This window comes from Salminus brasiliensis, chromosome 12 (assembly GCF_030463535.1).
Source record: "Salminus brasiliensis chromosome 12, fSalBra1.hap2, whole genome shotgun sequence".
NCBI classification, from domain to species: domain Eukaryota; kingdom Metazoa; phylum Chordata; class Actinopteri; order Characiformes; family Bryconidae; genus Salminus; species Salminus brasiliensis.
Window position 1 is genome coordinate 2,782,684 of NC_132889.1, and position 27,617 is coordinate 2,810,300.

A 27,617-nucleotide genomic window follows, 5' to 3' on the forward strand; every position below is an offset into this window, starting at 1 on the left:
TCTTTCTCCTGTAAGGTTGCTGTTTTGGAGATACAAAGTTTCTGCGCTGATATACAAATATTATTGGTGTAAGGTTCACTGCCGACACCTTTTTACCTCATGTTCAGATTATAGCTTGTATTTATGAGAGGGATGTTGTGTCCCATTAAGATCTGACTCCATCTAAATGACAATAGAACTTACAGTAAGGCCTGCTCAACAAATCTGTTTATTTCCTCATATATATATATATATATATATATGAAATAATCCAAATCATTAGGGTGAATGTTATGATGCTTCTGAGAGACTTTCTGAATTCTCCTAATATTGTTACATAATTATATTGGATCCTTAAGTCCATTTACTTCATTTCAGAATAATAACTGGATGTGAGAGAAATGTTTTCATGGATGATCCAATATCAGCAAATTAATATTTAATGTTACGATATGTTCCATCCACAGACGGACGGCAGAAGAATGGGGAACTCACTGCTTCTGCTGATAGGCCTCTTTACCACCTGTAAGTATGTGAGCAGCAGGTGAAAGGGATGAGCTGAGGTTTCGTGTTTGTTATACAGCAGAAGCCCAAAGTCCACAATATTATCTGAGCAATTTCATGATGATGCAGAGCCACGGTCATCATTCTTATTTATAACTGTTGAAGAAGCATGCAGAAGAAAGAGGTTTATTGCTGGTAGAAGAATGACTTACGGTTTGTGGTAATAAACCATAGCTCTCATGACCACTTCCCAATCTTTCTTTATTCTTTTTAGGACTAAACAGACTATTTTTGCTGCTGTACCTTTAAGATTGATATGTGTAAATAACTGGCTGCCTTATAGGAGTCTGGGCTACACTGTTGTAGGCCTGGATGTAGGCCCATACTTATACTCATACATTTAGAGACCCTAAAATTGAACCCTGTGGGACTCCAAAAAATTATATATGGTTAACAAATAATTCATAATATTTTCTGCACATCAAGATCAAGATCAAGATCAAGAGGATAATAATAATAAAAAAATTAATCTGTACCAAATTAAAACTACAAATAAACTAAATTTTACTCACTATAATTAAAATGATCTTTTAAGAGAAAGTTTGGAAGTATTGCAAAAGCTTCGAAAATGTCCCCCTTGCTGGTCACTGTACTGTTGGTCACTGTCCAAGTTTAAACTGTCTAGCCGATGGATTATGCGGCAGTCTAAGGAGGTGATCCAACCTCACTGTACCAGTTCCTCAGGCAGCAAAACAGCCCCGAGCATGATGCTCCCACCACCATGCTTAACAGCTGTTCCAGTATTCTTTACACCTTTATCTCATCTGATCATTAAACTTCTTCTAGAAGTCTGTTTCTTCGCCCATGTGGTTCAGCTGCAAGCTTTGACTAATCATGAAAAAATAAAATGAACACAAATGCTATTAGTGGACCTCCTGGAAGAAGCTGTAGGATATGGGCCCTTAGGAACCCGTGTCCATAACCTTAAAGTGTGTTGTGTCCTTTTCTAACACTTTGTGTGGATTCTTCAGGTTACTGCCAGACTGTGCCGGTCATCAACATGACTGTAGAGCATCTATCAGAAGATCTCCGCAAAGGTAGAGCTGAAACACCTTACACACGTCTATGCAGGCCTATGCAGGTCATATGGTAGACAACATGATCCCTGATATCATATATATATATATATATATGTAACGGTAAAGGTAAAGGTGCACGTATTTGTCACTGTACAGCGAAATGTGTCCTCCGCATTTAACCCATCTGGTAGTGAACACACACTCACACACACACTAGTGAACTAGGGGCAGTGAGTACACACACACACCCAGAGCGGTGGGCAGCCAACTCCAGCGCCCGGGGAGCAGAGAGGGTAAAGGGCCTTGCTCAAGGGCCCAACAGTGGTAGCTTGCCGAGCCCGGGAATCGAACCCACAACCCTGTTATCGATATCCCTTAAATGGGTAAAAGTCTAAAAGGATGGCAAAGACAACCTACCTCTGAAGTCGTGAAAAAGTGAAAGGCTTACTAGCTAGTCAGCCAAATATATATAAAAAATGTCACAAATGATATATATGTCATATATGTCATATATATATATATGACAAGACAACCATATATACCATTTGTGACATTTTTGGATGGAATTTGGCTTCCGATTTTATATATATATATATATATATATATATATATATATATATATATATATATATTGGGACAGTGGTGGCTCAGCGGTTAGAGCTCCGGGCTATATATATATATATAATATATAACTACTCTCAACCAACAATAGCAACATTATTTTATGGTAATCTTAGTATATCTTCAAAAGAGCTGCCAGATTATGATTTTTTTCATTAAGTTGACATTCTATTGTAGTGATACACTGATAACACTGCAGAAATACTGCCAAAAAGTCATGTTGGGTAACTGTAATCTAAAGTGATATTAAAAATGAATAGAAATGATATTAATTAAACTACTCTTTTTTTCTCTACAGGGGAGTTTGCCTTCCAAATCAACGCGTATGACCTCGACGGTGATGTGCTGACCTACGGTATTAGAGACCAGTACTATCACTTCACTGTGAATAAGGGCACCGGTGAGACTTTCATCAACAACACGCTGGACAGAGAGGTAGGTCCAGTTTTAAGGTTCGCATTAACACATTGAGCAGCATTGAGCCCTTAACCTACTGTCTGCCTTCCCTTCCCTCCCAGACCAGAGAGTACTTCACAGTGGAAATTATTGTCAGCGATGGAGTTTACGCTGAGGTAAGTTCCACTCATGCTGAGCACGATGCACTGTGGCATCCAGGTGTCGTGTAACACGGCTCTCTGACCCCAAACCTTTTCTCTTCAGGTGTCCAAAGACATCACCATTATCGTGGAAGATGCAAACGACAACGCGCCAGAGTTCCAGAACCTACCGTACAACATCGAAGTGCCAGAGGTGAGTCCAGAAATTCATCTGGAAAAATGTTGCCTTCCATTTGTCTGAAGGTCAAAGTTCAACAAAAGTCACAAAAAGGACAAAAGTATTGGGACAGACCTCTTAATCACTGCATTCTGGTGTCTGATTCAGTCCCATTGCCACAGATGTATAAAATCAAGCCCCCTAGTCCTGCAGTCTGCCTTTCTTCCACACATCAGTGAAAGAACGGGAGGTTCTGAAGAGCTCACTGAACTCCAGCGTGGTTCTGTATGTAATAGGAGACACCGCTGCACCAACAACAAGAAGTCAGCTGGAAGTGTTTAGGAGGAACCACAGAGAGCAGCTCCACGTAAAGTTACAGAGCGGGGTCAGGGCTGAGTGCCCTGAAAAGTTTCCAATGCTCTGCTGCCTATGGGTTCAGATGTGTAGGTGTCCCAATACTTTTGTCCACGTATTGTATATACAATATTTCTAAAGGCATATTCCAACAACAGTCTGTTGTGATGAGGGTTACACTCTAATAACACTCTGAAGGTTATCCACAGCACTGATAATAGTGGAGCCCTTTTGGTGCTATAGAGAACCATTTTTTAAAGGTTCTATAGAGAACCATCAACAAGACATTTTCCCTGTAGATAATCTATAGACTATTTAGCCACACAAAGACACTCGAACAAGTGGTTCATTGAGTTTAAAGTTCTATACAGAACCATTGCCTTTATTGAAGGACCCTAAAGAACCCACTTTAAGGGCCAGTTTTGGTGTCATCAAGTCGTGATGCCATTTGCAGGAATAAGCCTTATGTAGGTGTTGTGTATCCTTATGACTGTCTATTGGTCCTTGTCATTGGTCCCTGTAAACAGTGAAGGGCAACTGATATCAAATGATATTCAATATGTACGCAAATAAGATTGGGCTGTTTTCCGGGCTTTGTGGTGGGGATTCTGAGGTGCTAAAGATGTTCCTAATAGCATCCGTCCTGTTGGAGAGTGAGGCTGGGTAATTCTCTCGCTAATCCCTGCTGATTACACTGCAGCCTTGGCCTTAGCGTTACCTCGGCCTGAGAGGCTTAGCCTTTTTCTGCACTTTTACTGTTGGCTCAAGTTGCCACTGAGCTTCATTTAACCCAAAGTAAAAACAGTGGTACCCGGCCGATGACCTTGCGGTTCACCTGTGGGCATCGGTCAACTGTCTGTCAACTGCACTGTCTGATCTCTTCTGCAGAACACTCCTGTACTCAGTACAATTCTGACCGTCCTGGCCACGGATCCTGACCTGAACACTGCTGGAATCGTCAGCTATGAAATCTATCAAGTAAGAGCTTAAATGCAACCACCCCAGCAACCTCCAGTAAAACATCTAAGCAACACCGTGAAGCCCTATAGCAACTGCCCTAGCAACCACCTGGTATACCATAGCAACCACCTGGAAACGCCTCAGCAACACCATAGCAACCACCTGGTCACTATGGTGTCCCAGATGGTTGCTATGGTGTTGCTGAGGTGTTCCCAGGTGGTTGCTATGGTATACCAGGTATACACCAGCTGAAATGCCTTAGCAAATCCCAGAGAAACACTTTAGTAGCAACCACCTGGTATACCATAGCAATCACCTGGGAACACCTCAGCAACACCATAGCAACCACCTGGTCACCTTAGCAACACCATAGCAACCACCTGGTCAATATGGTGTCCCAGATGGTTGCTATGGTGTTGCTGAGGTGTTCCCAGGTGGTTGCTATAGTATAGCAGGTATACACCAGCTGAAATGCCTTAGCAAATCCCAGAGAAACACTTTAGCAACCATCTGGTATACCACAGCAACCACCTGGTCACCTTAGCAACACCATAGCAACCACCTGGTCGCTATGGTGTCCCAGGTGGTTGCAATGGTGTTGCTGAGGTTTTTCCAGGTGGTACACCATAGCAACCATCTGGGACACCATTGTGACCAGCTGAATTGCCTTAGCAAATCCCAGAGAAACACTTTAGAAAACACCTGGTATACCATAGCAATCATTAACAAACAGCCACCAAGAATGACAAACCACCTAAAGTACCATAGCAACCACCCTAGCAACCACCTTAAATGAAACCTAGCAATCTAGAAACTACATGGGATACCATAGCAACCACTTACCAAAAAACGATAATTTCACTATAGTCTCAACACCGTAGCAACTGCAATGGGATGCCAGTTAAACTGGGCTTGAATGCAGATCGCAGCCATGTGCATTCAAAACCAGTCCACTTTCCAGTCCAGTGACCAGGCTGTGTGCTTCTGCGTCTGTCTCAGGTCATCCCGGCTGATGGAATGAGCATGTTCACCATTTCGCCGAGAGGAGGACAGATCGTGCTGAATGAGCCGCTGAGCTTCACAGACAAGAGCGCATTTTACCAGATAAAGATCAACGCCTCTGTGAGTGCCTCACCCGCCAGGAGGTTGTCTGATTGCCTGATTGTGTGATCAGCCTCATCCAGCAGGTTTACTCACTGCTTATGCTTTGTGCTTCACAGGACGGTGGGGGGCCATTACTTGGAAACCCCAACTATGTCCAGTCCACCACCACCACGGCTTTCATCACAGTGATTGATGTCCCAGATCTCGATCCCGTGTTCCTAAACCTTCCTAACATGGCCACCGTCAACGAGAATTCCCCTGTGGTACGTACTGTCTGTTTCCACGGGGCCCAGACCTCAGGGAACTGCTGCGACTCTGAGTAGGAGCCCTTTAAGAGAGCACTAATCCTTACACCACCACCATCTCCTCAACACCCCATTACTCCACCACAATATCCTCAATGTCCCACTGCTCCACCCCATCTCCTCACCATCCTCAATGCCCCATTACTCCACCAATCTTCTCAATGCCTCACAGCTACACCTCACGTCCTCAATGCCCCATTACTCCACCAATCTTCTCAATGCCTCACAGCTCCACCTCATCTCCTCAATATCCCATTACTCCACCCCATCTCCTCAATGCCCCATAACTCCATAAATCTCCTCTATGTCCACTACTCCACCCCATCCACCCCATCTCCTCAAATCCCATTTACTCCACCACTATTTCCTCAAATCCTATGTACTCCCATTAATCCACCTCATCTTACCACCTCATTACTTCACTCATCTCCTCAACACCCCTCTTAAATACTGATTAATGCTCATTTAAAGCCACAACAGATCGTTCTGTCTTTGAAGTTCAATTCAGCTAAATAATTAATAAAAGGCTATTTTTGACTTTAATGTGTGAAAACTATAGAAATCTAAATTCTAGAAATCTGGAATAAATATCAAGATGAAACGCTGGGAAAATAAAATGTGATATGGTTGTCTGCAGGGAACGTCTGTGTTTAAAGTCCAAGCCAGAGATCCAGATACAGGGATCAATGACATCATCTACTACAGCATTGAAGGTGAGCAAAATGTGCATCACTGCTGGGCTATAATAAAGCAGAAACATTTAAACATCCAAATGGTTGTAAACATGAGGGTTTTGGGGCTAATCCAGGCATATTTTAACGGATCGGGTACTGGCTATTTTAATCTCAACCCAGTTTCGAGTCTTTGTGGTGTCCTCAAGGCGTCATTAACATAAATTACTACCCTGCCGTCCTGCAGCAGCAGTGCGGACGTTCTCAGAAGGTAAATAAAAGAGTTGAAAGTCAGTCAGAGCGGTGTGGAGCTATTTTACAGTGGAACCTGAACACAGACCATAATATCTGTCCCTTTTTAAAAACCATCACTGAAACGCTCTGTTTTACCAGCGGGAGAACCGGAGAACCACTCGCTTGCCTTTCTCTGTTTGTAAACCAGCTCTGAAGAACCCATTCAGAACCGAGTGGAGGCTAACGCTAATGCTAACACACATGCTATAGAAACCCCAACACACACTCAACACATTCACCCACTATAAACCAGTTATTACACACCAGTAGACCAACAACACAGATATCAGTCCAGAGTGTTTACCTGCGATCAGACTGCAGTGTTGTGAAGGAGCTGGGAGCTGATTGGTCAGGGAGGAGAATCAGACTGGATTATAATATATTACATACTATAAAACTAAATCAATCAGATCATTCAGTCCAGAATGTCTGATTATAGAAACTGATACTGAAAATAAAGGGATTTAACTGAACAGATTAATCAACAGCTCGTCTGATCTAAACTGGGGGGCTGGATTAATATTTATACACACACAGAGATCAGACCGGATCGGATCACTAACGGCTGATACTCAGTATTAGATCAGGGGCAGAATCACATTCGATATGTTCTCTAAAGAACCCTGGAAGTAGCTCCCTGCGTAGGAGTAGCTCCACCATTCTGCCATTGGACCGTCTGCATTAGCTAGAACATGCATGATACCCCTGTCATATTCCTCAGATACCAACGCAGCAGACCTGTTCCAGATCGACAGGGAGAGCGGCGTCGTTTCCATCAAGACCGTATTTGACCGAGAGGAACTGCTGCACATTGATGCTACTGTAGAGCTGACTGTTAAGGTAAGAGAAGTACTGCCAATAGAATAGGACTCTCTGGAGCAACTTTGGAAAAACGTGACACTATTGGCTCCATGCCTGATGTTTAAACACTGTATAGTGAGAATGATGAAAGATCTGATCTGATGGTCAGTGTGGGATGATTAACTCCTTCTGGAACTCATGGGCTTGCTCATTTTTATCTTCAGGCAACTGAAGCCAATCTCAACGTGGACGGCATCTATGCAAGCACGACGGAGATGCTACGGATTACCATCGGCGACATAAATGACAACGGGCCAACCATTTACAAGTGTGAAAACGACACATGCACAGTGTCCAGCAGCTTCACCGGAAACATCGACGAGCACTCGTCTGTGGACCTCTCCATCTTAGGCCTCAACATGAGGGTGAAGGACCCAGACCTGGTGAGATGGTTTTAGCTGACTGGCCTTCCACTACACACTCCCACTACATACAGTAACTCTCCGTGAAGGCCACAGATTTTCCAGAACTTAAATACTGTGCAAACATTTTTACCGGGCACTTGTGACAATTCGTGTTGATCTCCTCAGTAAATCAGAGAGCCAAAGTCGTGGCGAGACGTTGAGACAATAGCGCTAAAGCATCTGTCAAAACAGGTTCTGTGGGGCCTTCGAGTGAGGCCAGCCATCTAAGCCTTGGTCTGACCATCAAGAGATTGCCACACAGCTGTCCCAGTCTGTTGCTGGGAGTCCCAGCGATCATAACTAAACCCTGGGAGATGGCCCTCCCTCTCCCCCATCACTCAGCATCGGTCAGCATCGGTTAACTGGCATAACAGTATTATTATTTAGTGTTTTCCTACAAGCGTGTTGAGCTCCAGTGCATTCTTTTATGACTGAATATTTTACAGATCGTAAGTTTGACGTTGATTCCCCTCAAATTTATGATCTGGTAGGGTTAACAGCGGCCTTTGAACTGCTTTTATTGTTCCTTGGGAAGGTGGGACCACGCCTTGGCATGCGTGATAAGAGCTTATTACAGTAGTTAGATAACTGGCAGGTAAGTAGAGTTAACGTCATCCGCAAATCAGACTAGATATTTTTTGGTCGGTCATATTAAATTAATTGCAAAATTCATGTTTTTCTATCATCTTGGGTGGAAGTGCAAAAACACCAGAACCAAAAAAGCTGTTTGGAAGTTCTGAAGCTTTGCATGAATTAAACATGCAACATTAAAATTCATGATGGGCTCAGACAGGTTCTAGATAAGTTGGTGTGCAGTAAGCCATGGGCTAAGTTAAGAGGCCAGTGGGTGCTCTATAATAAGGTCTTAAGGTCTGATTAGCCCTGGAGCTCCAACTTGGGTTCTTGCATATGCTCCACAAAAGCTAGCATTTGACCAATGAGTGACTCTTTCTGTCTTTTGCTGACTTTCAGGGCGACAACAGCCGTTTCACGCTCCAACTGGAGGGGCCAGACAAGGACGCTTTCTCCATCTCCCCGACACTGGGCGTTTCGGACAGTGCCGTGCAGATCCTGGTGAAGAACCCAGACGCTATTGACTATGAGATACAAACATCAATGACTGTGGAGGTGGGTGTGTGGAGGACTGGCAGTTCTAGAGATCAGCCCCACAAGCTGGGAGCTATGGCAGAATTATCCTGGATTAGGGGGAATGGGCTTTGTGTAGATCGGACAGGCATGTGAGCTTAAGATCAGTTACATCTACAGGGATTAGAGTGGGTGAGGAGCAGACTCTGAGGTGGGTGAACTGGCCTCAGATGACAATGATGTGACCTCCATGAAACAGTGACTCACATGGAAGTCTTTGTAAGGTCTAAGAACCTCTCAGCTACTGTGGAACTTCTCAGGAACTCTCCTTTAACATGATTCTTCTCTTTCTCTATCCACACAGGTTGTCGCGACTGATTTCTCCATCCCTGCATTTGTGTCTAGGGCTACAGTCACTATTCAGATCAACGACATCAATGACAACATCCCGCAGTTCGAGCAGGACACTTATAAACTGCAGGTTGAAGAACACTGCCCATATGGAACCATTGTGGGAACAGTAACGGTGAGCACAGACAAACCTGCTGCCTCTGCTCGAGCTGGTCAGGCTGGTCCAGTTGGTTGACATGTTTAGCTCTTGACCAGCATGTCTGAGTTTGATGGTTTAGATGGCCTGTGACCAGCATGAGCACATTGGCACGCTGGTTGACCAGTTTGGTCATGACTACGCTGGTTGACCATCAGGCTGTTTGACAATGCCGGTCGACAAACATGACCACCAAACTGGTCAAGTGGTAAAGTGCCAAACTAGCCAACCAGTTTGACCAGCTTGATGATCAGCTTTGTCAGGTTGGTTTGCCATAATGACCAACCTGACCAAGCTAGACAACAAGCATGACCAATGTGACCAGTATGATCATGCTGGTGGACCACCAAGACTAAGCTGTTTATAACCAGCTTGTTTATAACAACCATGACTACATTGACTGACCAGCCGGATCAGCCTGACCAAACTGGTCGACCGGCTTTACCAAACTAGCCAACCAGTTTGACCAGCTTGACGATCAGCTTTGTCAAGTTGGTCATGGTCTACTAGCATGACCAACCTGACCAAGCCAGTCAACAAGCATGACCAACATGACCAGTATGATCATGGTGGTGGACCACCATGACTAAGGCGTGGTTATATTGGTCATGCTGGCTGACCAAACTAGCCAAACAGTTTGACCAGCTTGATGATTAGTTTGGTGAAGTTGGTCATTCTGATAGACCAGCTAGTCCATCAAATTCAACATGCACTAAGCTGGTCAAGAGCTGGTTCACCAGGTGTCTGGATGACCAGCTTTTCAACCACCTTAACCATTAAAGACCAGCTCAAACCATCGAAAACTAGCTACCAGCAGAAGCTGGTCTTGGGCTGGATTTTTCAGCAGGGATGTCTTCACTCACTCTCTTTTCTCGGGTTTGTGTTTGGTAGGCGACAGACGCTGACGCACTGGACGAGGGTCTCCTCACTTACAGACTGCTCCCGGAGAGCATGTACGTACTGCTGCTGCTGCCGGGCACGCCATCTGCTCACTCTGCAGAGGGCTACACGACAGTGCTTCCATCAGATCTGTCGTAGCTGCGGTTTTGATGTTAGCTCATTTAAAAGGAGGTGGTCGATGCAGTCGATCACACAGACATGTTCGGTATCTGACGTGTGCTTTTTTTACTGTAAATGTAGACTGTAAATGATCCACCTTTCAGCTCTGTTGAAGACTACTTTCAGTCAAAGCATGTTCTGAACCACATGGATGGGATGAGAACCATTTTTGGGAGTGTATTTACAGACCAAGCTCTGCGTTTGTTAGCAACGTTAGATTAGCATCTTCCACACACATCAGATACCAAGTATTGATTGATCGGATTGGCTGCCTCTGGGGTCAGTAATCAATTGGTTCTTTTTGGCCTATTTAAACTATTATTTTAAAGCAATACTATGGGAAATTGTCATTTTTTGCTCTTGGGCTCCCCCTACAGCCGTGGAGTGTAATTCATGCATTGAGCCACCAAGTTACATCCCACCCAACATGCTCTTATTGGGCTCACATGGGTAGAACGTGGGCTAGGTGGGTTCTAGGTGGGTTCCAGGTGGGTTCTAGGTGGACCCATGTTTAATCCCTCCTGGTCAACTGACAATTAATTAACAATTAACTGACCCAGTTTGGCATCCATATGTGGGGCCAACATGGAACCTGAAGACAAAAACCCTGGTTCCCAATTGGGCTAAGCATACAGGCCCAACATGGCCATGCTAGCTGGGATAGTGCAGTTAGCAGCGTACCGAGCCCAGTGTAGCACTGACAGTGAGGCTATTCTCCCTATTATCAGCATCACCATGATTTTGAGGCTGCTAATAATACATAGTGCTGCTTTAATGAGCTAATGCAGTTCAGGGCCCCCAACGGAGTGTCCAGTCCAGCATTTAGAGAAAACTACAAACAATAAGGTTCTGTTGGAGTTTCTTTTCATCGTGTCTTTGGATTTTCCTTTCATCCGCAGGCTCACTCTGTTTGACGTCTTCCTAAGTAACGGCACCATTTATGTGAAAAACGGGAATCTGTTGGATCGGGAACGCATAAGCTCTTACTCGCCCACCCTACAGGCCAAAGATTCAGGAGGAAAAGTGGGCTCCACCGTCCTGGAGATCACCATTCTCGACATTAATGACCAGACCCCGCAGTTCTACAGAGACTACGAAGTTTTCATGCGCGAGAACAACGTCCTTAAACTTCAAGTAGAGGTGAGACACACCCAGTCACAAAATCTAAATAAACAACTAAAGAAGAACACATCTTTAAACATCATTTATAAAATGGAATTAATAGAAATAGAAATTTCATATTAAGGAAAACTCTCACATTTATTACTCCTTCAAATGTGTAGAAGGAGGAGTCAGTCTTATTTAAACCTCAGACGTTTAGTCTGGTCTGCTCTGGATTGAGGTTGAAGTGAAGATCACCATCATGGCCAGATCCAACAAGCTCTCTGAGGCCTTCAGAAAGAAGGGTGTCGATGCAGAGGAGTCTGAGAAGGGGGTTAAAAAGATCTCAGAGCAGTTAGAAATCATTTACAAGTGGAGAACATTTAAAACACCTGGCAACGTGGCCAGGTCAGGACGTCCTAGCAAGGTCAGCCCAAGACCAGACCTCAAGATAGGTAAAGAAGTCTCCAACAGTCCGAAAATGTCATCAGGGTAGCAGGTAGCTCTCACTTTACAGCTGATGTCAAAGTAGGGCATCTACCATCAGAAAGTGACCAAATATTCATTGTATTCAATTGTATTGGGACGCCAATGCCAAATTAGCATTATTAGCATTATTAGCATTACCAACAGGACCGATTTCAACATATTAATGTTCATCCAAAGTTCAGTCGGTACTGCAGGGGGCTTGTGCTGTCTGCTCCACTGGTTCTTGAGCAGGATTTCTCCATGTATATTTGTGTAGGCTAGAGATGATGACGAGCCAAACACGCCCAACAGCAAAATCCAGTATGGCATAGAGGACAGTGAGTACAGTGGCAACTTCACCATTGACGTGGACACCGGGCTGATATCGAGCACAGGCATTCTGGACCGTGAGGCCATTGAGTGGGAGCTGAATGGAGTGATTGAATTGAACGTGACGGCGACAGACATGGGCACACCCCCTCTATCGTCCTGGGTCAAGGCCGTCATCAATGTCGACGTGAGTGTGGGCCTTTGTTTATCACTGAAAGGACAGGGCTGAGTGCTTTGACACCCTGTACCTTGCTGAAAGATCCAGCTTTTGCTGGCAACTGTTTTTTAGATGGTCCAAGCAGGACTTTAATGGTTAAGGCTAGCCTAGCTCTACGCCAGCAAAGCATATGTTTACATCTGAGGTTGACGGTTTAGCTGGGCGACCAGGATGATGCTGGTCATGCTTGTCAACCAGCTTGGTCAGGTTTGTCATTCAGCTTGGCCGTACTGGTCAACCAGTTTGGTTATGCTCATTATACTGGTCAACCAGCTTGGTCTTACTGGTCAACTAGCTTGGTCATACTGGTCATGTTGGTCAACCAGCTTGTTCATGCTGGTTAGCCACCTTGGATATACTTGTCAACCAGCTTCGTCATACCAGTCGACCATCTTGGTCATGCTTGTCAACAATCTTGGTCATGTTTGTCATTCAGCTTGGTCGTTCTGGTCAACTAGTTTGGATATGCTCATTATACTGGTCAATCAGCTTGGTCATGCTGGTCAGCCACCTTGGTCACTGGTTTGCTGTTACTCTAAGGCTTTTTTTAATGGTCTCAGATTGTGTTTCAGTTCCACATCTTGTGTCTTACCTCAGGACGTCAATGACAACATGCCTGCGTACCTGGACCCAGACTACACCTTTCATGTGAAAGAAAGTGAAAGAGGCAAGTCATTTTGTATGTGTGTGTGTGTGTGTGAAGCTCCAGTGATGTGGATGCGTAAGGTAAGACGTTAGCCTAAGAGCTAACCTAGCTAGCTGAGAGCCTAGCTGGTTGATATGATGCCCTCTAACTGATCATATTACACTACTGACTGTATGCTTGTCATCACAGTGTCAGTGGGTCTGCTGTAGCACCGGTAGTTCTAACACAAAGCAAACAAAGGTGTTGGAGTTGGGATGAGGTGGGATCATGATCATCCAACATCACTAACGCTCAATGCAATCAGATTCTCACAGCAATGCTCCAAAATCTAGTAGAAATCTTTCCCCAAACAAAAGCAGGATCACCTCTTCTTTAATATCCTTGATTTTGGAAGAAATGAAAAATGAACAGGTGTCCCGATACTTTTGTCCATACAGTTTTTCTCAAAAAGTTTAATAGGCATTGTTCGATGACTCTTCAGCGTTTGTTCCGTCATCCTCCCCTAGGTATACTGGTGGGCTATATCCGGGCCCGCGACGCTGACCAGACGGAGTACAACAACCGCACGTCCTTCCGCATCACCTCCGGCAGTCTGGGCAGCTTCCTGTGCAGCTCGGAGCCCGACGGCGACGGTTACAGGGGTGTCATCACGGTGGACCCGGACGTGGAGCTGGACTACGAGAGCGATCGCAAGAGCTACACGCTGACGGTGGAGGCCACAGACCTAGCCCAGCACAAGGCCATTGTCACAGTGCAGGTGGAGGTGGAGGACGTCAATGACACGCCCCCCGTTTTCCCATCAGACCTGACCATGAGCATCGAGGAGAACTCCCCGGCACTGACCGTCGTCGGTGTGATCCGCGGAAGCGACGCAGACACCAACCACTCTCTGATCTACGAGCTGATTTCCACACGGTGCCACTGCAACAAAGTGTGGGGCGCCTGCGAAGAGGAGTGGTTCACCTTGGAGCCCACAGGCATCGTCAGGGCCACCGCTGACCACGAGATCGATTATGAGAAGTGCGACATGGTGGAGATGACGGCCCAAGTGGTTGACCTTTACACAGAGAAGGGGAGGAACAGCACCAGCGGTAAAGACCACAGCTTCTTTAAGACGACTGTTTTCATTGGTTAAACCGACTCTGGTTCCTTTTTACCCATGATGCCATTCATTTGAGCAGGTGTGAATATGGTAATTGCACTCGGTTGCGGACCAAAACAACCGCACCGAGACCCTTGAGAAGAGGTGGTCTTGGCTCGATCCCACACAAAGTCTGGAGGGGTTCTGTTGGGTTGAGAACGTGATATTAATTACTAGCACCCGTCCCGGACAGTTCTGACCAATCAGAAGAGAGAATGTTCTCACATGGTTTGTTGGGACACATTTTGGTGCGCTTGGAGGAAACTATATTTGTGAAATGCCCTAAAACTGAAATATGCAGATGAGCTCTCTTCTGATTGAGTGCCCTGTATTTTGTTTGGCAAGAACCTGCCGATACACTATGTATCTCAATGTGTCGATAAAGTGGTTACGATATATTGCTATTTTGTTTGATTTGTTTGTTTGTTTAGTTCTGAGTACTTCTTGTGCTCGCAGTTCATTGAGGAGGTTGTGGTTATTGAAGGTTATCACATGTTTTTTTCAGGTATTGTCCTGATCGAGATATTGGATGTGAATGACAACGCTCCTGAGTTCATCCCAGTCCAGGAATTTTTCGGTAACTTGTTTTTTTCTTGTAAATGTTAAAAATTGTTAAACCCCATCTCCTCCCTTCTTCTCCAAGCTCATCTCAACTACCCAGGGTGCTTAGCTTTCCATGCTCTTTCCGCTCCAAACTCCAGCCCAACCTGTAGCTACCCTGTAGCACCCTTACAGAGCGTGGTCCTAGCAGATATCACATGACTGTGTTTCTGGCTCGTTCCAGTCTGGTTTCCGTCTGGTTTCCGTCTGGTTTTCATCTGGTTTTCATCTGATTTCTGCCTGGTTTTCATCTGGTTTCTGCCTGGTTTTCATCTGGTTTCTTTCTGGTTTCTGTCTGGTTTCCTTTTGGTTTCCGTCTGGTTTCCTCCCGTGTTCCGTCTGGTTTCTGTCTGGTTCCAGTCTGGTTCTGTCTGGTTTCTGCCTGGTTTCCGTCTGGTTTCTGCCTGGTTTCCGTCTGGTGTCTTTCTGGTTCCAGTCTGGTTTCCGTCTGGTTTCTGTCTGGTTTCCACCTGATTTCTGCCTGGTTTTCATCTGGTTTCTTTCTGGTTTCTGTCTGGTTTCCTTCTGGTTTCCGTCTGGTTTCCTCCCGTGTTCCGTCTGGTTTCTGTCTGGTTCCAGTCTGGTTCTGTCTGGTTTCTGCCTGGTTTCCGTCTGGTTTCTGCCTGGTTTCCGTCTGGTGTCTTTCTGGTTCCAGTCTGGTTTCCGTCTGGTTTCTGTCTGGTTTCCATCTGGTTTCTGTCTGGTTTCCATCTGGTTCCAGTCTGGTTTCCTCCCGTGTTCCGTCTGGTTTCTGTCTGGTTCCAGTCTGGTTTCCGTCTGGTTTCTGTCTGGTTTCCGTCTGGTTTCTGTCTGGTTTCTGTCTGGTTTCCGTCTGGTTTCCTCCCAGGTTCCGTCTGGTTTCTGTCTGGTTCCAGTCTGGTTCTGTCTGGTTTCTGCCTGGTTTTCGCCTGGTTTCCGTTTGGTTTCCGTCTGGTGTCTTTCTGGTTCCAGTCTGGTTTCCTCCCGTGTTCCATCTGGTTTTTGTCTGGTTCCAGTCTGGTTTCTGTCTGGTTTTCATCTGGTTCCAGTCTGGTTCTGTCTGGTTTCTGCCTGGTTTCCGTCTGGTTTTCATCTGGTTTCTTTCTGGTTCCAGTCTGATTTCCGTCTGGTTTTCCGTCTGGTTTCTGTCTTTTTTTGGTCTGGTTCCAGTCTGGTTCCAGTCTGGTTTTATTCCCCACCATTGTAAAAAAAAAAAAAAAAACATTCTTAATCAGTAAGTTTCTCAAAAATGTCACATTTCACACCAAACCACACCAAAATGTGCCTCTAATTATAATGAATCACTTTCACAAAAGCTGTTTAGTGATACCACCTCCATTTCTGTCCCTACAGTTGTGCTCTCTGAGAGTGTCGAGCAGGACTCATCAGTTGCTGAGGTTTATGTGAGTGGTGATGCCTTTATTCCTAATTATTAATGCAAGGATTCATGATTTGCATTAAAATTCCAATTGACACATTTCTTAGAAAAGCATAAGAACATCTCCAAATGCAGTTTTTAACGCATCGCATGTGTTAAAAAAACAACCACAGTAGCTGGACTTCTCTGTAAAACGGGACATTTTAAGTATGTGTGTACATAAACTCTCCTCTCTCTGCTTATCTCCTCTTAGGCCCAAGACAAAGATTCAGGGGAGAACGCAAAGATCACGTTCCATGTTATAGGGGTGGAGTTCGTCGGGGCCGATACCGGTGATAAGCCTGAGACGATCAGCCCCATTTTCTTCGCCGAGACCAACGAGCAGCCAGACGCTCTGGGAAACTACAATGGAGTAATCAAGCAAGTCACACCTAGTTCATTCTGAGATGATGTATTATTGAGTACAGCTACATGACTATTCATGAATGAAATCATTTTTGAACATCTGTGCTGTTCTGGGATCAGTGTTTGCTTTTTTATTTTTCTTGCCCGACACTGATTCTAGATCAGCACTACTGATGTACTACAATGATCATAAAAATTGAAAACATTAAAGGCCCTAAAACCGAACCCTGAGGGACTCTTTCACTGTAATCTGTCCAACCTAACCTGTCTAACCTCTCCGCTAACTGCTATATCTGTAGCAGCTGACTTCCATTTGTCTTTATGAAGTGTTTTTCCTTCTTAAACATGAATGGACGTTGAAAAACATTGCAGTATTCCTTTAAAATGTACTCATTTATTGCCGAGTCCCTCAGGGTTCAGTTTTAGGGCCTTGCTTCAAAGGGCCTAACTCTTAGATCTGATTAGTGAAAGGAAGACCAGTGAATCAAATCTTTGTAAAAAAAAAAAAGAAAAGCTAATGGTCTCTCTTCCTCAGGTCCCACCAGTCTCTGGACCCTGATAAAAAGGGGAAGTACTTGGTGAACGTAATGGCGAAAAACCTGGATCTCAGCACAAACGAGACAATCGAAGTAAGAACAAAATAAATAAGCCAACTATGTAGAAAACCCCTGACTGGTCTCAGTTGTTCTGTCTAAGTTGTTAAGCAGATAATTTATGCATATTATTATAATATATACAGAACAGATATAGAAAAACAGAAAAAAAATGCACTTCAGTGTTTGCAGTAGGGGTTTGCAGCAGTGATAAACCGGCACTCATGCTGTTGAATTGAACCCTCATTGTGTTTACTTAATACTGGCAAACTTGATAATATGATATCCCAGATTATATGATATGACACTACTGGAGCTGTAGTATTATTCTGCTTTGATTTGGCATAATGTGTGATTTTGATAAGGCCCCACCCACATGTATCCGTATATTATTGTCTAGGTTTTGGCCCCGTCCACAAAGAAACACCGTTTTTGGTCACTAAGAATGGAGCTCTTTGAAAACATTCTCCAGATGTTTTGGTGCAGATGTTTTTAGTGTTTTCAGAGTCATGTAGACCGGAAAAACCGAGAAAAACGCATGCCTGTTTCTGGCTGAATCTCAAATACATACCCTATATATACCCTGTACATACCCTAACTACATAATTCATAAAACTACAACTTCTACAGCTCTAGATTTCAGATTTCCACATATAAATAAATGTATATTTATTTATTACAGGTATATGATGCTCTGTTTAGATTTAGAATCCATAATTTCGTAACCTGCATAGTGCACTACATAGGGAGCAGTGTGTGATTTGGGAGTAAACCCTTGTGTTTTCTTCTTCCTTCTTCATGGGAAAGGAAATTTCAGTTTTTCAAAAACATCTGGGTACGTGTGGACGTGGCCTAAGTGTAAATAAGTCACATCCTCTAGAGAGACACACTTCTGCACAAACCTGCAAAAACCTTGTATCTCCAAGATTGCAACTTTACATTAGAAGGAATAAAGTCTGATGAATCCAATGTAGTAGTAATTGAAAATGCATCTTATGCTTCCTGATGACATTACCTGTTAGCTAACATGTTCATGGAGAACAGCACAGGCCTTAAATGTGAACCTTGTGGGACTCCACAACATTTTGTATATTGCATTTTATTGCAGTAGCTTCCCCCTACATTAACAAACATATGGAAATATGATCTAACAGCGACAGTATGCTCTTATTCAGGGTGTTTCATAACAAGAAGTAAATATAGCCTGATGTTGGCCAAGGATCTGCATTAGTATTGCAGTGGAATTAATTGATTTCACTAATTACTTGGTTCATTTCAGTTCATTCTTGCGGACTAAGATAAACACTGGATTAAATAAAGTCAAATACAGGCAAATATTCATAACTTAATAATAAAACAATGCTAATTGGGCCTAATTGGGTTATTTTCTCTTTGTGTTGTGCTGTGAGGTTGTATCAGTTTAGTCTATGCGTGTCTGACTGACCAGTTTCCTTTGTGTTCTTTATTTTTCAGCTCATTACAGTAGATAAATCTTTCAGGGTGGGTCTCCGATTTGAATCATCAGTGGCAAATGTCAACGAAAACTTACCGTTCATTAGAGGGTAAGATCCATCAGAAGATTCTGTGTACATGTGGAGTCAGTTCAACAGGCCGCTCAGTCTGATCCACCATTTACTGGCAGTGTGTAGGTTACCGATATTATCCTGGAGTGTCCTGCAGAAGTGCTGATGTAGATTAATCGACCTGCTTTCAGACATTTTTACGTATCTAAAGTGGCTTTCTCAAGTTAGAGGTCCCATGGAATGCATTTACTAAGGAACAGTTATTTTAATTGGATGTATAAACAGTAAGTGTGAGTTACATTGGGGCTAAAGATGCTCAGATGTGGCTTAACAAGCCTTTTTACCACCCTGTTATTTTACCTCAGAGACATTTTTACTATGTGGGGCTCAAAATGGAAAACAAAATGATGAGCTCTGCCTTAATTAGTCACAAATAATGCCTTAGTATAGCATAGTCTGGGAATGCCCAGCAAAGCCTTGCCTAGCCTTGTATAGCTTTTAACACTGCAACAAGAACTTTTTGTAATTTGTATTCTGGAGAATTCACACCACAATACTCACCGTGTTGTGCTGTTGTCCTCTCTGGGTCCTCTCAGTGTCCTTTCCGAGTCCAGTTGGCATGCTGGTACTCTGGTAGGGTCTGGTAGGTTTAGCTTTTAGCCTAGCAGTTGGCTAGAACCAGCTCTTCCCCATCTGTCACACTCTTATTAATCAACTTTGCCAATGTAAACATAGTTTTCTATTCTAGGGCACTTATAAATAATCTTAGAAAGCAGAAATAAGACAAATTTCTGTTTCCTGCTAGTCTGATAAGAATTTCACTTTGTGATCGTAACTTCAAATGAATAAGAATAATGGTATAATAATCATATAGATTAAATGATTGAATAACTGGTATAATTAATCTGGTAATGAGAAATATCACACATATTGAATGCGCACTGACTTGTCCGCATTCATTTTGCTTGCAGTTTAGAACCTTTGTTGTTATGAATATTTTGCAGGGCCCTGATAGGTGCCACAAAAGCAATGGTACATGTGGTCAAGGTGTCGTCTGAGACAGTAAGGAACACACAGAGGTAAGAATTGGTCTGTTTTTTTTATTACAATGAATTGAGACAGTACTTAGAAACGTATATTATAAAGCAAATAGCAAAATTAGGGTTTTATATCATAAAAAAATACTGTATGTTTCATCATAAAATTTGTTTTAATTATTAAGGTTCATGTTAAACAGAATTCACTCTGTAATATTTAAATATCCTCTGGGTCGCTGTAATAGAGCACCATTTTGAAGCAGATTAACAACTCACAGTGAGCTAAAGCCCAGCCTCCAAACATGGTGGAGGTAGTTTCACACACTGCTACTGTAACTAAGACCCCCAAAGGAAAGCACAGCCTCCAAACATGGTGGAGGTAGTTTCACACACTGCTACTGTAACTAAGACTCCCAAAGGAAAGCACAGCCACCAAACATGGTGGAGGTAGTTTCACACAGTGAGAATATTCCATATTCTCCATTTACAGTTAACCCCACCTGTGGGGTAAGTTGTCAAATTTGCATTCCTGTTACTTTTAGCCGAATTGTTTTATTGAGTGTTTGTTTGTTTTCTAGAAAAGAGGTGACTCTTCTCGAGGCGTACTTTGTGTTCCCTAACGGGTCGGCTCTAGACTCTGAGTCTGTTGGCAGGATTCTGAACACGGCGGAAGTGTATGAACAGTACGGAGTCGTGCTGCAGGAATATGGGCTGACTGGCATTGTAAGAAAACAGAGATGAATACACAATTACATTTAGACACATTATGGATACATATGTCATATATAAACCATATATATAAACTCTGTATTTTACAGCTGACGAGCACCTTCGAGCCACAGGAGGACAAGCTAGAGGTGTTCATCATGATCGGCCTGGTGGGCGCACTTGTGATCGTTCTGACCGTCATGACCACGTCGCTCGTGTGCGTTAGGAGAAGGTAATTAGGCGCATATTACTCTGTCCTCAACATGTAATCATTTATTATTACTTAGAAATACATCTTTAACACAATTATTGTTATTACTAACAATGCAAGGTCAAACTGACAGTGACCAAACAATCATTATATTATTATTAATATTATTAGAATTAGTAGTAACTGAGGTAGTAGTAGTCATAGAAATAGTGGTAGTAGTAGAAAAAACTGTAGTAGAAGAAGACGAAGAAGAAGCAGTCGTAATAGTAATGGAATAGTAATAGTTGTTTTAGTAGTAGTAGAAATAATAGTAAAATGTCAGTGTTAAATCAACACGGATTTTGTTCAACACTATGCCGTGTTAATTTAACAATAGCAGTTGATTTAGCACTGGCAAATGTGCTGTGTAGTAGTAACACTACTAGTAGTATTAGAAATAGTATGTAGTATTAGGAGTAGTAGTAGTAGTTGTAGTGGTAGCACTGAAAGTAATAATAAATAACAGCGGTAGTAATAAAAATAATAGTAGCAGTAGTAGTGGTAGTATTGAAAATAGTAGTAGTATTAGAAGTAGTATTAGTAGTGGTAGCATTGAAAGTAGTAGAAATAGTAGTGGTGGTATTGGAAAAAGAAGTAGTATTAGAAGTAGTAGCAGTAGTAATATAATAGTAGTAGTAGTAGAAATAGTAGTAGTGGCATTGAAAGTAGTAGTGGTAGAATTGGAAATAGTAGTAGTAGTGGTAGAATTGGAAATAGAAGTAGTAGTGGTAGAATTGGAAATAGTAGTAGTAGTGGTAGTATTAGAAATAGTAGTAGTAGTGGTAGAATTGGAAATAGTAGTAGTAGTGGTATTAGAAATAGTAGTAGTAGTAGTAGTGGGGTAGCATTAGAAGTATTAGTAGTAGTAGTAGTAGTATTAGAAGTAGCAGTAGCATTAGAAGTAGTAGTAGTAGCAGTAGTAGCATTAAAAGTAGTAGTAGTAGTAGAAGTAGTGGCAGTAGCATTATAAGTAGTAGTATTGGTAGTAGTAGTAGTAGTAGTAGCAGTAGTAGCAGTAGTAGTAGTGGTGGTAGTAATAGTAGTAGTAGTAGTAGTGGTAGTAGTAGTAGTAGAAGTAGTAGTAGTGGTAGTATTGGAAATAGTAGTACGTAGAGTAGTAGCATTACTCTTAGACATAGTACTAGACAAAATTGTAGTAGTATTAGAAATAGTAGTAATGGTGATGTTTGTAAAACATGCAGTGGTAGCAGTAGTTGTAGTATTAATAGTAGTGGTAGAAACAGTAGTAGTAATTTTACCATCATCAATAATAATAATAATAATAATAATAATAAATAATAATAAAAATGCTTAGTAATTAGTCACTGTAATTAAACAGTATGTAAGAATGTGCTGCTCACAGATATAATTCAGATCAGACTGTGTGGTCAGTGCTAACCGCTGTATGGAAGGTCAGTCTCTGTCCTCGGTCAGTTTAATATGGTTGGTTTATGTGCACACTGTTCGCTCTTTACAGCTATCGGAGAAAACTGAAAGCAGCCAAGGCCATGAACACAGCGACCATGGTGGCAGCAGAGAGCCAGAAGGCGGGGCCTGTTGTGCCAGGCACCAACAAATACACCAGAGAGGGGTAAGGCTAACACACTCCTCTGCCCTCTACAGACGCTTACAGTGACAGGCTGTGAATGATTGTGTTTCTGTGGTCCTGTAGCCTGCTGGAGTATCGGCACAGCACTCTCAGCCAGTGCACCTTCTTCAACCGAGGATTCTACAACTTCCAGTCTGCTCCTTTTGTTTATGTCGTTGTCTGTTTATGGGTTTGTGGTGTTGTAGCGTTTCCCCTTCAGTGTAGTAGTGGCTAGTACCTGGTGTACCAGACTGTATGTCAAGACAGGGTCACATCATTAAAACCACCTGCCTAATATTGTGAAAATCCCCCTCGTGCCACCAAAACAGCTCTGAGCCCTCGAGGTATGGCCTCCTCAAGACCTCTGAAGGTGTCCTGTAGTATCTGGACACCTTCACACGTTAGCAGCAGATCCTTTAAGTCCTGTAAGTTGTGAGGTGGGACCTCCATGAGCATTCCTTTAAACCTTTCGGCTGTCCTTCCTTGGAGCCCTTTTGGTAGGTACTGACCTCCATTGCATACCGGGAGCACCCCACAAGACCTGCCTGGTGTTTTGGAGCCCATTTCTTTACAGGTGCCACTGGAACCAGATAGTCACTGTTACTCAGTAGGCAGTTGGCATTGGTTTTAATGTTATGGCTGATTAGTGTACTGTATATGCAGACTCCATTTGATTGATTCATTGGTGACGTAATGGTATACAGTATGTTGTGTTAATATGTAGTAATGTATTGTTTTCCAGTGCGAACCCAGTGCTGAACCTGAACATTGACTCAGCTACTGACCTGGGCTTTGATGAAGATGGATCTAGTGCAGACAGGGAGAGGTACAGCAGATCCTCAAACATGCAGCGTTCTCCATCTTTTTAGAATTGGTTAATGATATTTTAAGGAAAATGATATACTAAACTATATACTAACTAACTATATACTAAATATACATTATTGATAAATGTTATAATTTCCTAATATATGGGCAGAATCACAGAACGGGAGGCTAAGCAATGTTTATTAATTAATTAAAATTAATTCTTTTTCCCAGTATTTTTTTTTTGGTTCTTTCCTGATTTTTCATTTTCCATTTCTTGATTTTTTTCTCCACTTTTTTCTATTTTGTTCCTTTTTTCTTTTTATCCTTTCATTCTTTTATCCTGATTTTTATTTGTTTTATAATTGTTTCTTATTTCCATTCTTTTTTTTCTTCATTCTTTTTCCAATTTCTTTTTTGTTCATTTTTTCTTTTCCTCTTTTTTTTCTCCCTTTTTTGATTTTTTCCATTTTGTTCTTTTTTTTATATTTTCCTTTTTTCCTATTTATTCTTTTCCCCCTTTTTTATTTTTCCTTTTATTCCAGTTTTTTTATTCCTGTCCTTTTTTTCTTCATTATTTTTCCCATTTTTAATTTTCCCCCCACTTTTTTCTTTTTTGTTCCTTTTTTCAGTTTTTTATATTTTCCCTTTATTTTTTCTTGTTTTCTGTTTTTCTTTTTTTCATTTTTTTTTACTTAATCTTTCTTCCCTTTTGTTATCTGCTAACGGTTGAACATAGTACTAAATATGTCTTTGAAATTTTGGTGCTATACTGAACCATTTCTACAGGCCCTAAAAAGATCTACTAGATTTACAAGATGTTTTCTTTAATATATGTATAAAGAATGATGATCACTCATGCATCCAATCAGCAGTTTGGAGACATGTGGAATCAGGTGTGGCTGCTGGTTGTTTAGGAGGAAAACCTGCAGCCACAGCGGCCCTAGGGGATAAGATCTACATGCACGTGTATCTAAAGCTCCACAGAGAATCACACACTCTCCCATGCTAATGTTCATCACTAACAACCTTTAAGAAAGAGTCATCACTTTCTGATATTCTCTGTGTGTGTGTGTGTGTGTGTGTGTGTGTGTGTGTGTGTGTGTGTGTGTGCGTTGTGTTTTTTAGCCTCAATTCCCTAGACTACAACATTGACCTGACCTTGACTGAGAAAGACACAATGGCAATGACGGTAACAAGATGCTAAAATATCAGTGTTCTAAAATATCAAATATCATCATCACTGTTGCTTAAAAACCTTGTATCTCCAAAACTCCAAAAAAAGCTTATTAACTTTGAATGTAGGGTCAATGGAAAAAGATTTGATTCCAGGTCATTTTGGAGTGTTTCTATTGGTCCAATTCTGACACAGTGTAAAGAACAACAGGCAAATTCACTTTATGTCAAAAGTCAACAATGCAAATATGGAGATACAAGGTTTTCATGTATGCATTTGATAGTGATTTAGCAGTGTGTGTTGTTGCAGTGGTAAAAACGGGGCATGCTAACCAGGCTTTGCTTTTCCTTGCTTTTTCCTTTGCTGTTCTCGGCACACAGTACGTATAAATGATCAAATATGTGAGTGTACCTGCATCTCTTACGGGTCTCAGTGTGTTTTACTGGATGGAACTCCAGACCTTGTGTCCATGCATCATTTTAATGCTTTCCTTCATGTACCTTACTCAAAAAAATGTATTCCACTACCACCAGCAATTTTGCTCCCAAATTATTATGATTTCTATTTTTTTAATTGCGTTAAACATCAGTACTTTGCTACTTTGGCTCGTCCCCAACATAGACTTTCAAACAAGACCTTTCTACTCCAATAAAATGAAAAATAAAAATCCATTTACTTTAATACAAACACAAATTGTATTACATATCATTACATCTATTTAACATTTGCATATTTTTTAAATAATATATTTAATATATAAGATTCTGATTTCTCACATTTTATTCTAAAACATTGGCCCTAAAAGTGAGGATTCAACCCCTGCCGTGGATGAAAAATATCATCCCAGTGATGCCTTACAACTGATTCGCTTATCTGCCAGCTTATCCCACATTTTAGCTGGGTGACTCCCGTCCCAGGCCAGTTGCATGCAGAGATCTTGACAGCGATTGGTGCACCACTCATTCCAGTCTCAGCCACTGAGCGCCATTGAGCTCCTTCAAAGTGATTGTTGGCTTTTCTGTGGTTTTCCTCACAAGCCACCTTCTTACCAGCCAGAGAAGCAGTCAGTTGTAAGGCATCACTGGGGTGATATCTTTCATCCACGGCAGGGGATGAATACTCACTTTTAGGGTCAGTGTTTGCAAATTAAATATGAGAATCAGAATCAGAAATACTAAATATTTGTGTAAGAATAAACACTATAAAAATAAACACTACAAAATGCACCTCTAAAATGATGGCACATATAAACAGTATAATTATTGAGAATTTCACAGAGGAACCATAGTGTCACACTTTAAGGGAGGAGTTATAGAGTTTGATGGACACTGGACAGTCTTGCACTGAATGTGCTCCTGTGTCTCATCTCCGTGTTGTAGAGTGGGAAATATCAGGTTGAATCTTATATATTTTATATATTACTTAAAAATATGCTAATGTTAAAAAGACGTAATGTGTATATAATGCGATAATAATATGTGATGCATTTAGTGTTTTTTTTTTAGTTAATATGAGTTGAGATTTGTAAAAAGTTTGAAAATCTGGGTTGAGGATGAGCCAAAATATATAAAATAGAAATCATAGAAGAATTTTGAAGCAAAATTGTTGGTGGTAGTACAATAAATATTATAATTTATTCCTAAGATATATAAATATATAACCTGGGGACATAAAGGTCCCCCTGATTGAAGAATCACCCTCATACACCACTGTCTTTATTATTAATGTGTGTGTGTTTTACTTCTGTAGATCATTGAGGAAGAAGAGGAGAATATGGGTGAATCTCCATACATTGAGCCGCTGGGAGCAGCGCTGGCGCAGAGAGGGCAGAAGAAAGGCCCAGCAAACGCTGGCCTCACCATAGCTAACCCCTCTTTAAGCACCACTGACCTCTAAAGCTGTATCAGCTAGCTACGTCCTACTCTCTCTGACCCGTCCGGGCCTGGAAACGGTCTCAACCCAGACTTAACCCAGTTCTCTGACCTTCTTCAAGGGGTTTTGAGTATTATTAAATTTCCATTCATGCATTTTAGCTTCCAACCATGCCTTAGTATAACAAAAAACACCAGTCAAATACGCATCATCAGAGTGTCAGACTTGAGGCTGGGTTCAATTCTCAGTTTTAAAGCTCACCACAGATGCCTTCAGAACGAAGTACCTGCCAATGCTGCTGTGTTTCAAGCAGTGCTTCTGTCTAAAGAGGCATTCTGATCTAAATCTACAGATTTTAGGTCAGTTTCATATTATCATTTTCATTTTTACGTTAATCTGTGTTTTCTGACTACATTACCCAGAATGCACTATGCAAAAATGTCATAGAACCATTGAGATGCATCAAATACAGCAGTCGATCCTGCCAGCTAAGCCTGGCCACTGAGCTATAGACCAATAAAAAGCCAGCCCCCCCCGAAACAAATCCCCCTCCCACCTTCAGCCACCTTCGTATCCCAGATCAAGCTGCTTGCCATCAGCAGCCGGAGTCAGAGAGAGCACAGTTGGCCTTGCTCTCTCAGGGGTGGGTTGATGAAAACAACACCCACCACCACCACCACCACCACATCAGTCCTAGCATGGACGTTGTTAGCTGTTGTATCTGAGCTGCGGAGCCATGCTTTCCTCCACGTGTGCTGGCTGGTTTGAAGAAAAGGCAATGGCTGGCATCATGTGTTGGAGGAGACACATGCTAGCCTTCACCCTCCAAGGGCTGGGGGCATTGCTAGAGATCGGGGGAGTTCACATGAACAGGGATTGGGTAGAAAAATGAAGTAACTGCGGCTTATGAACTAATGAAATTGGATCAACAGGTAAATTGGCCTGGTGTGACTCGCTGTATTTGGTATGTGATGGAAAGCTAAGTGCACTTTAGCCTGGGTTACTGTAGAGAGAGAGCTCAGAACCATACTCAGCAAGAAACGGCTGATGGTCCTAAACACCAGTTTGCGAGTGGGTGGGAGTAAATGGAGAGGAACTGCCCATTTCGGCCGCACTGTAATCACTTTATTATGTTTTTTTACGGCTTCGACTTTTGTACCCAAGGTTCGATTTGTCTTTTGATTTGTGATCATCGTTGTAATGAAAATGCCAGAAGCTGCTATCATACTTTGTGGCAGACGTATCGTCAGAACTC

General features: G+C 42.4%; 1 protein-coding gene across 1 annotated transcript; it reads left to right on the top strand.

The window, feature by feature from the left end:
- Positions 1-431: 431 nt before the first annotated feature.
- Positions 432-26,422, top strand: cdhr2 (cadherin related family member 2). The gene is made up of 30 exons (XM_072694338.1): positions 432-504; positions 1,515-1,580; positions 2,482-2,618; positions 2,702-2,755; positions 2,844-2,933; positions 4,140-4,229; positions 5,211-5,333; positions 5,432-5,578; positions 6,258-6,333; positions 7,307-7,425; positions 7,611-7,829; positions 8,823-8,978; positions 9,301-9,462; positions 10,375-10,436; positions 11,442-11,682; positions 12,389-12,628; positions 13,256-13,325; positions 13,811-14,395; positions 14,951-15,022; positions 16,378-16,427; positions 16,656-16,822; positions 17,343-17,436; positions 18,874-18,962; positions 19,928-20,002; positions 20,539-20,683; positions 20,779-20,900; positions 22,396-22,509; positions 23,249-23,332; positions 24,442-24,505; positions 26,240-26,422. Exons 1-30 carry the CDS (start codon positions 432-434, stop codon positions 26,384-26,386), a joined length of 3,933 nt encoding a protein of 1,310 aa, XP_072550439.1. The 3' UTR covers positions 26,387-26,422.
- Positions 26,423-27,617: the final 1,195 nt, after the last annotated feature.

Coding starts and splice junctions, on each gene's coding strand:
- cdhr2 (XM_072694338.1), top strand. CDS start 432: ATGTTCCATCCACAGACGGACGGCAGAAGAATGGGGAACTCACTGCTT. Junction 7,830..8,822: donor GGGTGAAGGACCCAGACCTG/GTGAGATGGTTT, acceptor GCTGACTTTCAG/GGCGACAACAGCCGTTTCAC. Junction 20,003..20,538: donor ACAGTAAGGAACACACAGAG/GTAAGAATTGGT, acceptor TTTGTTTTCTAG/AAAAGAGGTGACTCTTCTCG.